This window comes from Solanum stenotomum, chromosome 5, assembly GCF_019186545.1.
Source record: "Solanum stenotomum isolate F172 chromosome 5, ASM1918654v1, whole genome shotgun sequence".
Taxonomy (NCBI): domain Eukaryota; kingdom Viridiplantae; phylum Streptophyta; class Magnoliopsida; order Solanales; family Solanaceae; genus Solanum; species Solanum stenotomum.
In genome coordinates, this window is record NC_064286.1 from 48628736 (window position 1) to 48640788 (window position 12053).

General features: G+C 31.0%; 1 protein-coding gene across 1 annotated transcript; it reads left to right on the plus strand.

Annotated features, from left to right (window-relative positions):
- The first annotated feature begins 3144 nt into the window (after positions 1-3144).
- Positions 3145-4227, plus strand: LOC125864372 (uncharacterized). Its single transcript, XM_049544347.1, has 3 exons — positions 3145-3302; positions 3479-3805; positions 3884-4227. Exons 1-3 carry the CDS (start codon positions 3233-3235, stop codon positions 4012-4014), a joined length of 528 nt encoding a protein of 175 aa, XP_049400304.1. The 5' UTR covers positions 3145-3232; the 3' UTR covers positions 4015-4227.
- The last annotated feature ends 7826 nt before the right edge of the window (positions 4228-12053 follow it).

Sequence of the window (12053 nt, forward strand, 5' to 3'; positions counted from 1 at the left end):
GGGTGGAAAAATAAAAATTTGAAATTAAAAATATTTTTTAAAAACAAACTTTAATTTTTTTTTTGGGAGGTGGGGTGAAAAATAAAAATTTAAAATTTTAAAAATAAACTTAAATTATTTTTTTTTGGGAGAGGGGGGAGGGGGTTGGTAGGGTGGGGATGGGGGTAGGGGTGAGGGTGGGGTAAACAAATAAAAAAATTAAAATTAAAAATATTTTTTAAAAACAAACTTAAATTATTATTCTTTGGTGGCGGGTGGGGGTTGATGGGGGGAGGGGTCGAGGGTAGGGGTTGGATGGGGTGAAAAAATAAAAAATAGAAATATATTTTAAAACAAACTATAATTTATTTTAATTTTTTTTGGGAGGGAGGTTAGGGGGCTGGCGGGGGTAGGGGGTAAAAAATAAAAAAAATGAAGTTGAAAAATATATTTTTAAAAAATAAACTTTAAATTTATTTTTTCAGTAAAACAATTGTAATATGAAGTTGGAGTAGAATTTTGGAAAATGTTTTCCTTAATTTTGGAGGGAAGTCATTTTTCTTAAATTTGAGAAAAATGAGTTGATTTAAAAAATATTTTCCAAAACATTTTACCCAATCAACCATGAGAAAATTGAAAAACATTTTCCGGCAAATGTTTTCCTTCCTACCAAACACACCCTTAATCGTATTTTTAATATTCACACCATATAGAATGTCTCTTAATATATACTTACATACAGGGATGCCCATGACGTATGTATATGTATTGAACGAATCAAATTAATCGTCATGAAATTTTATTTTTTCATTAGATGAGATTCACACATTTTTGCATTTCCTCCAATATGAAAAGTTTTTAATGTCAACTGAATATCAAATTCTTCCATAGATAAAATGAAATATTTATTTTTGACTTAGGAGCCAAGTACAATGAAATGGATGGAGTATCAAGATACCTTTTGAAAAGGAAAGTAAGACGAAGAAATTAAAACGGTAAACAATAAAATTGTGTTGCGTGCCTAAGGTGTTGAACGATTCCAAACTCTTTAGTTTTTGAGCAGAGTGACATATGAATATCAGCAGAAAATTACCTCAATGTATACTATTGACAAAAATTAAAAAGAAATCAACTTGTGAAGCTAAAATAACACATTAATACATGGGATTGACTTGACTCATTAAGAAGTGTCGTCAGGGTAATTAAGATCGTTTTGTTACAAAGATAATTAAGATATTATAATTTCGAGGTAAAATATAAAATTATTTTATCCTGCGTTCGACAGAAATAAGGATACAATGATAAATTTACTTAGTTTCTTAAGGGACATGAAACCTAAAATAGAAATCGAGGGAGTGATCAAATACATTCTCTTCATTATTTTTGGTCCTAATAAGTAAAGTACAAGTTGTTGCTGCCATTTTTTCCACGTAACACAAGTTGACCTTTGAACTTTTCTATAACATGTACGTATGTTCTGTATATATATTTAAATTTTAATTGTGATCTCAGTGTTTAGCGTTAATGAAGCTATTAAAGACAGTAATCATTTTAAAATTACGTCGTCATAACATAATTATTTTTTTCTTTAGTAGGTTTGCATATAAATTTATACTTAACACTCGTCTCAAAAAAATATTTATTTGGTATATATTTAGTCTTATTAATTATGTTTTGGTAATTTAAATTTGACTATTATATTATGAATCACTTGGTATTGACAGCATGCTTGCACATCACTTGTGGGAGAAAAGCTCCTATTAATAGCAAATGTAATATGTTCAACTTTTAATCATCCCTCAAAATTAAAAGTTCATATAATTTATAATTAGAAATGTTCTATTAATCACAATCTACTCTAGAGGCCTTTTAAATGGGGGTCTGGCAAACTTAACTTAAATATAATTTCGTGAATTCATAATCTTTTCTCTATAAAGTATAATTTGTGAATAAATTTGAGGAATTTTCCAATTTTGCATATAAGAATTCAAAAACGTAAAGTAATGAGTGCAAATAACACATTCAATGAGAAGCAATTCTCTCTTGATTAATTATATGACTTTAATTGCAAATTACACATTTAGAAGATGAACACTAAATTGGATTATGATGCATCAATCAAGGGTTAATTACATTATCCAAAAGAGCTGGATACGGAAATATCTATTTGTTGTCTAGTTGATAAAAAGAAAATGACATGTACAATAGCGAAGTCAGATGTTTTCTTCAAGGGGTTTGAAGTATAAAAAGAGTAAACATACGAAAAAGTCAAAGAGATTCAACATCTACTATATATTAATAAAATATAATTTTAGCTTGAGATATATAGTAGATAATTTTCTGCCAGAAGAGGTTCATCTGACCCCTTAATTTTCACCTATGTGCACCGCCCTGCCCCAAACATATAACGTCATACTTTTAATATTCACATCATGTAGAGTATCTTCCCTCTCAACAATTACTACAAGTCTATAGAACATAAAAAGCAGGAATGTCATGGCGTATACATAACCAAATCTTCATTAAATTTCATTTTTTTCATTAGATGAAACTTGCACATGTTCTACAGTAACCTTCATAAATATTTCTCCGATATGAAAAATTCTTAATGTCAATTGAGTACCCAATTTTTTAATCAATTGACCTGCAATAACACCTACAAATGCAATAATAATAATACCTACACGCAAACAAATATGGGTACTTCATGGCTAATGAAGTCATACAACACGTACTACTTTTTAGAACTTAAAAGGCAAGAAGCAAATTTACAACAAACAAATAAACAAGAGAATCAACAAAACAATATTTAATTAATAATAAGGAATAAAATTAAATTATAAACTAAATAAATTACAAATATAAACGCGTGGGCTCCACTAACTTCTACAAAAAACCCTTCCCCCTCTCTTCGTGCATACCAATTTCATAGAATTCGTCAAAATGTAGTAAGGAATATACATTATTACAAGTTGAAAATTCTTTTTTTTAAAAAATAAAATCAATAGTATCCACATAAATAAAATATATTAAAAAATAAACTAACTAAAAAAGTAACAAAAAAATTTAAAGTAGATAGCGCATTTTCCTCCTCTTTCTCCTCCTAATATTTTCCTATATATATTCAAGTAACCCCTTCATTAATCTTCATCTCAAGAACCATTAGTTCTTCAATCTATTCTTTTCCTTGAGTTCATCATCAACATTAACAACCCAATAAAATTTATCATATAACAAAGGAAAAAGAATAGAAATGACTTATATTATGAGATCATCTTTCATTCTTTTCTTTGTTAGCACCCTTTTTCTCCAAGGCACTCTAGGTACGTATTTCATAAAATTGTATAAAAAAGAGGACAGTCAGGTGCACTAAAGCTCATGTTATATGTGGGGTCCAGGATTTGCATCGTCTTTTTATTTCTTTGAATATATAGCATGATGTAAACGTTTCAATTGAATCTCCTAATCATTTGTACAAATATGGTTTGTTGATCTTCAGGGAGTTTCATCTGTGAGGAATTGCCAACAAATGTATGTGGATTCGCGATCGCGACATCAGCCAAACGGTGTTTGTTGGAAAATTCATCAGGGAACGATGGGAAAGTTGAGTACCAATGCAAGACATCTGAGGTTGTTGTTGCAAACATGAGGGAACACATTGAGACAGATGAATGTGTCGATGCTTGTGGTGTCGATAGAAACTCTGTTGGAATTTCTTCTGATGCTCTGCTTGATTCTCAATTTACCTCAAAACTTTGCTCCCTTGATTGTTACCATCATTGTGCCAACATTATTGACCTTTACTTCAACTTAGCTGCTGGTGAAGGTAACAATATTTTAAACATCCTGCAATTGAGTTATTTTTGAGTTACAAAATTAATTTTATGATATCGCGATTGTTCAGGTGTGTATTTGCCTGATTTATGCAACAAACAGAGGACTAACCCACACCGTGCCATGGCTGAGCTATCGAGCAATGGAGGTCCAATCGAAGGTGCAGCTGATGCTCCAGCTCCGTCCCCTGTTTCTTTCTAATTTGTTCCAACACACATTTGAAAAAATTGTAATACTACAACATATACACATTTTCCATTACTTTTTAAAAAAAATAATAATATCGTCAATCTTGTGTTTTTATATGGTGAAAAAAGAAGGATGTGGGGGGAATTTGGGTTTATTTCTAATTCCCTTGGATTTGTGATCTACATCAAAAACTGAATGAATATTATTCTATTGGGATTGCATCAATTCTCTCTTTTTTATACTTTTTTCCTAGTTGTTTCATGTTTACTATCAAATTTTTTGGACAATCCTAGTTAGGAATCTTGCAAAATGAAATTTTCCCTTGGGAGTATTTCGAAATTGGGAATTTTTGCATATAGCCACTCAAAAATAGCTTAGTTACGCTCCATACCTATAGTTTGCTAATTACGATTCGTAGTTACATGTTACAGGGAGGAGAGTGACGAGTGAGATTGAGAGAGGGAGGAGAGAGGCGAGTGAGAGAGGGCAGAGAGTGGAGAGATCAGACTAATTGTATATGTATATTTGTTGAATTATATATGTATATCTATCAAATAATTGTATATATGTAACTAATATCTTGCAAGCGAGATTGAGAGAGGGAGGAGAGAGAGATTGGGAGAGGGAGGAGAGAGGCAAGCTAGATTGGGCAGAGAGTGGAGAGAGGCGAACTGTATATGTATATTTGTCAGATAATTGTATATATATATATATATATATATATATATATAACTGATATACATATGTATTTGTATATCTGGCGGGAGACATTGGGAGAGGGAGGAGAGAGGCGAGCGAGAAAAGTCAGAGAGTGGAGAGAGGCTAATTGTATTTGTATATATGTCATATAATTGTGTATATATATATATGTGTGTGTGTATAATTTGTATTTGTATTTGTATTTGTATAAAAGAGGACAAGTGACGTAATTAAAGCTAAAATTAAGTTGTGAGTCCTAATTAATTTAAACTATAACTATATTAGCTAATCAACTAATATATATTTGTTTTTCAGCGTAATTTTCCCTTTCGAACATCCTTCAATTCGAATAAATATAACAACATAGGGTGTTTACACCAAATTAATGAATGAATGACATGTGTCAGAAGATATACGATATCAGAGTTTATCGACCAATAATACATACCACTACGTTAGCACGCCTAACATTTAAAGTGACAACATTGCACGTTTCAAGAATGCAACAAAGATATATTCCATGTTCATGTATAACATAGTAGAATCATATCAAATTATAGTGCAATAGGCATTGATGGAGCATTAATACTGAAGTACAATTGTATAAGATGAAAAATACTTGGTGTATCTTCATGTCAAAACTCAAAAATGTATCAAGAATGCTTAAATAACGAGAGCAAAAACATAGTAGTAAAAATAAGCTCGTGTTACGTAAAAAAATACTACAAAAAAGTGTGATCATATTGTTAGAATCAAAATAATCAAGTGTCATACAAAAGCTAACAAAGTAAAGACTAAAGATTAGACGGCAATAAATAAGACAATAAAGAAAAGACATATTAAAAGAGATAACAATTCAACATGACTTGATCAATTGATCTACATATGAGCAATTCGCTAATATAATGAATAGTACAAAAATATCAACCCCTTAAACAAGACTCTTCAACAGTAAAAAAGTACATTGTGTATAGCGTAAAGTGAGAAGACAGGCTGAATCTCAATTTATAAGAGTCCAAAATCTTTTACTCCAAGAATCAAAGGATTAGTCAAATATGAAAGATTTATATTTTTCCTTTAGAAAAATCAACACTAATTATAAAAATAATATTCTGTCATTTCTTCAAGTAAAAGAAAATTCAAATAAAATAAGAACAAACAACATCATTTGGGTTCCACTGGCGGAGCAACAATCTACACCATACAATTTCATCAGTGTAAACGTAGATTTGATGGTGTCTAACTTGTGTTTGGACATACGATATGAAGTTATGATTTAAGATTAGTGATTGAATATGCAATTTGGAATTATAATTTGAAATTTATTTTTAAATTTTCCAAAAAGCATGATCTGGGATTTCAACTTTAAAAGAGATTGTTCATATTATGTGAAAGAATAATAAGTTACTACTATTGTTGACGGGGAAATCTTTAGAAAATAAAAGTATGTGTATGTTAAAGTTTGTAATTACAAGCATTTATTTATTAAAGGGACATGAAAAAATGTGATTTATTATCAATGCGGTGCCTTAAAATATTTCGATATTTTGTATATGAGCTATGATTTGTTTCATTTGGTAAGATCGCGTAAGGATTGGAGAAATTATAATAGTTTTCACAACTTGTGGGGTTTTCATGTTTATGAAAAAAAAAATACTATTATGGAAAAATTGTATATAATAGCAAACTATTAATTCAAATAAATGCTATAAATATAGTTTGATTTAATTGTACCTCATAGCAAACTGTTGCTATTTCACCTCTCGCTCGCCACTCTCGTTCTCTCCTTCGCCTCTCTCGTTTTTTATACAAACGCAAGTGTATAAAGTGTGTTTGTGTTTGTATAAAACGAGAGAAAATTGTATATATACATAGATTTTCGTTCCCCTCTCTCCCCTCTCCCAGATCTCGCTCGCCACTCTCCTAGATCTCGCTCTCTCACTTTATACAAAAACGCAAATTGTATAAAATGGGTTTGTGTTTGTATAAAGCGAGAGAAAATTGTATATATACATATATTTTCGTTCCCCTCTCTCCCCTCTTCCAGATCTCGCTCGCTCAATCGCCTATCTCACTTTATACAATTGATCTTTTTGTATATGTATACCAAAACAGATTATACAACTGCTTTCTTTTGTATATGTATAGCGAAATATACATATTTATGTTTGCTATGGAGCGCAATTATGCAAACTTTGCTATAACATACAAATATGAATTTTGTGTTTGCTATATGTGAAAGTTGCTCTACTATTATAACTTAAAAAATTCAAGTTGCATATCCAAACAAAATTTCAACTTCATATCCTAATTTCAAATCATAATTATATATCACATATCAGAATAATTAAAAATATCATAACTTTGTGTAAAGGAGTCCAAATGACAAATTGTTTGAATGGCTTGAAACTAGATCACAGCTAGAATAGAATCATGAAAAATCTTCCAGTAGATAGAGAGATACGGTCTATTGAAGTCGTCATTTAGGCAGAAATTGTTTCTCCAAATCAAACTATAACTCCCAATATTACTCAACATAATATGTATCATTGACAATCCCATTAAGTACTGCAACAATTATAAAAAAAACATCATGAAGCATTTTTAATTAACACAAGATAATATCCATGATCTTTCATTAAACACGTCCAGGGCGGGTATACAAGCTTAAGAAGAAAAAAAACAGTTGTCTTAGGCCCCTAATATGTGGACCTTGTTTTTCTAAGCAATAATAGGTTATAAGTATTATTTAAAAAAAATAAAATATTTAGTATAATTTATAGAAATTTAAACTTTTCATATAAGATTTAAGAAGATAGAATTATTAGAAATTTGACAAATTGATTAGCCGTAATAAACTTCATTTAAAAATAAAATAAAATTTAACGCTTCCATTTATATTTGGCTTAAGTAGGCAACTAATGTATTTGAGTAACTCCGAACACATCATCATGCACTCACAAGTAATCAAATATAGATTACACACACATGACCCCATCATCTTTTTCTAGGTCACTAAAAGCTTGTGAACATTTAAATATCTTGTGTCAAAAATGACTCTCAACCTTCATTTTGGTCACTTCAAAGCTTTTGGAGATTTAAAGTGAAGTAGTAGCATTTTGCATTGGTCCAACCCTTCCTTTTGGGCCACCAAAAGATATTGAACATTGCATTCTCATGTTGACCCGACCCTTCCTTTTGAGTCACCAACAACACTAATTGGCATATCAACTCAATCAAGAGACATCAACATAAAGTGACCATACAAGGCATATGTGTGAAACACTTAAGAGACTAATTTCAAATATTTTACATTTAAAATCTCGAGTCACTTAACATTAAACAATTCAAAGATCCGAAAGTGTCCAAGCACATCATTACAACATTTACGTCGTAAGTTGCATGGTTACTATTCAATTCAATTTTTTTTGGTAAGACATGGTGAGTCAAGCATCCGCTCGCCTCCACGAGCACTTAAATGTAAAATATTATATTTACTCACTTTTAAGCACACGCAATCACATATTTTTTCAAACTCAACATCAAAAAAATATCATATATATATATATATTTGTCTAGAGAAACTCGCAAAAATTAAATATAAGTAACAATACACTCATGAAAAGAATAGAATGACACTTTGTACCACTGGCACAAAGCAAAGAATCCCCCCTTGCGACTTGGGTTCAAACCAAACCAGAACCATACTTTACTGTTTTTATATTAAGTTGAGAATTTAAAGGGGGCTTATTTGTAACATTTTTTTTGAAACTAAAATAGCTAGATAAGGGATTCGAACTCATGATCATTAAGTAGAATAAACTCACCTTGACTATTGAAAGTTTCAATAATGCTAAATTAAGATAATATTGATGCACCCAGAGTTTTCAAATTTTGGGTTCGCCTCTGATTTGGTCTACAAAGATCCATCAGACCATTTCAATAAAAAAGAAGAAACGACAATAACTTTTTGCATAGAGTTTTGACAGTTTTAAGCAGGGGCGGATCTACATAAAGGTTAGGGGGGTCACCCGACCCCCCTCGTCGAAAAATTGCACGGTATATATAAGGTCAAATTCTATTTTTATGTGTGTATATATTAAAATGAACCCCCTAAACACATGTAAAGAGGCTAGCTCAGTGGTAAAGGGGGTTCAAGAATTCGCTAGGACGTCATGGGTTCGATTCTGCGCAACAAACACTTTCCTAAAATTTTTCTTGTTTTCTTCATTTGGAAAATCAAATAGCAAGGCTGAGATGGGCTCAACATTTTTGGGCTGGAGCTTTATGTTTTTTTTTTTTTTTTCATTTTTGTATGTTATTTCTCCTTTTCAATATTCATTTTTTCGAATTTCTAAGGCACATTATTTTCATTTTTGTATTTTATTATTTTTGTCTCCATTGCTCATTTTATTTTTACGTAACTCTCTTTTTATATACTAATTCAAAGGAACTTTTTAAAAAGCTGTCAATTATTCTTAAACTTGGAATTGAGATAGAGAAAAAAAACTTTAAAGATAAGTTAAACTTAATCGAACGAATAAATTTGAAAGACATGATTATTCATCATATTTCTTTCTCATTTTTTCAGTTCTATTCTAGAGAGACGTAAACTACATTGATATGATTTATTCATTTTTTTTACCGATGGAAAACCTTATAAATTGAATAAATGAACAAAAAATTGGCGATGCCATTTATTTATCCTTTTAATATGCATTATAATATTAGTAACTTAATCCCCACACATTTTAAAGAGTATTAAACAATTTTTAAAGTAACATATGATTGAATGAACACTAATTTAATTTATTTTTAAAATTCAAAATAAAGTAAAATAATAAAAAATTAAAGAAAAAAAATCATTTAAAAAAGAAAGAATCAATGAAGCATAGTAAAAGTAGGAAGAAACGCTAAATGCGGCATGACAAGGCAAGTTATATTTAATGGATTAAGGATAATTTTTTTCTTTCCCGATCCGTTTTGCTCCATTTTCTTATTTACTTCTTATAAGTTGAACCCCTCAACGAAAATTCTGGCTCCGCCACTGATTTTAAGCATATGACCTAAACTTCAAGAGCTAATTTATCAAATTTTTCATACACTGAAAGTTGTACATTCTTTTCGGTATTAGGCATTAATATTGTGGCCACTTATTTCAATCATTAGCCCCTTGGATAGGTTTTTTCAATTTTCCGTGGTCCTAACTCCTAAGGCTCCTTTTAAATTAAAATCACTTTTTTGTCATTGCCTATAACAAAGCAACCATATTTCCACTAATATTTCAATACCTTACCCTAGTGCCAGCAAAATGAACCCATGTTTTGATAATCCGCCCTATTCATCTTTATTTTAATGAGTTGGGTGACTTTTTACATGGGTAAAATATGGGTTGATACCCATATTAAACCCATAAAAATATGGGTAAACTATGAGTAAAATATGGGTAAATTATGAATTAGCCAAATGGGTTAAGCTTCTAACTTTTATTCACTCAAAATTCATGATATCACTAAAAAAAATTATAACTTCTCTGCCTTTTTATGTTCTTCTATAGAACTAATTATTTTTCTCTATAATTGAAAAGGTGAAGTCTTTGGCCCTCCAAAAATATATATTTTAAATGTACATTTCTTTTGTTAATTATAATTATATTTTTATAGTTGTTTAATTTTATATTGGATAATAAATAATAGTGTAAAATAAGCAAATCATGTATTAGTATTGACATTGCTTAAGCCTTAAAGTGCATTAAGCATGTTTTAGTCCTAAAATGTAACTATTCATTTACTTTGAAATGAAAAATATTTTCCCCTTGTTATTACATAAATTTATTCTATATTGAAAAGTTAGAATTGTTTTTTTGGACTTTTATTATACAATAAAACTAAATGAAGCATTTTCAACATTTTTCATCTAAAAAAAGACTAAAATATTTTTTCCATGTTGAATTCTCAAGTAGAGTACTATTTACTCATGAAATATGGGTAAACTAGTATTTTACCCAATCCACCCATATAAAATATGGGAGGGTTGAATTATTACCCATTTTATGTTGACCCATTTTCAACCCACTCAAATTTAACCCAACCCGCCCATTTGCCACCACTACTTACCCTTTCGTTTAATCACACAGTTCAAGCATGACTTAATGTAACGACCGGGTACTGTCGTTATAGAAAAGCTAACGGGGAAAAATTTTGGGTCGGAAAACTTTTTCATAGTAACTTGGAATTTTTCAACCTAGTCCAAATTTGGACGAAATCGGAGTCATTAAAGCCTAGGGAAATCTGGTAGCAATTGGGTGATCTAATTATGAAATTGATCACATGAGTAGATACATAAGGCGTTAAGGAATCCGTACGACTTTACGGAATTGAATTCAGGTGAGTAGAACTCCCGAAATTGATCTTAGCGTGAACAGGTAATTTTTGAGTGTCGTTGGTTGAAGGCGTGTTGTGAAATGGGGGTATTGGAATTATTAAAATAGCTCAATGTTTCGTGCAAGCCGCTTTGGCGGTGATTTATGTCGCCAGGGCGGGGCCGCTATATCGGAGTGGGGACTGTTGTGGCAGGTCCAACGTGACTTAAGTCGGAAATAAACCCCAAAACATCTTTATTCTGTATTTTTTGACTTTGAGAGTAAAGAGATGAACCCCAGACAATTCTTGACAGTTTTCCACCATCTTTAAGGCTAAAGGTAAGGTTTTAACTCCCCGAATCCATTTTTCGATCCGTAGAACGTAATCTAATTAGTAAATATCGATGGGGGAGCTTTTGATATGAGAATTATGGTGGGAAAAGCCCTAATTTGGGTAGTGGAATTATGGGTATGATCTAGGGTTGTAAGAATTGTTAGTAATCCGGGTAATTAGTAATTGTTTATTGATTTCCATATTATATTGATTGTTTGTAGACCAAGAACAAGCGGAACGAATCTGGAAAGGGAATGATCAAGTTTCTTAGGGTTTCAAGCTTGTTTCGAGGTATGTAATGGTTGTGATTCTATGATTGTGTGATGTATGTTTGTTCTTGCTTCATTATGATACATGTATATATGAGAATATTGCATTATTGATCACATTAATTGTAAATGAGGATATATGAATGATGAATGCCATGAATCAGACTTGATAATTGTATGATTATGAGAATGTACTTTGTGATTGTGATTGTGGCTTGTTGAATAGATCGGGTGTTGCATTCCGACACACTAACTTAGATCGGTTGCCACGTTCCGGCATAATCATTGGATCGGGTGCCACATTTCGGTATGCTAACAGTTTGGGTTTGGATTCCATGAGAGGGCCAATGAATTGATATAATTGTGTATCTTGAGAAATATGAAACCG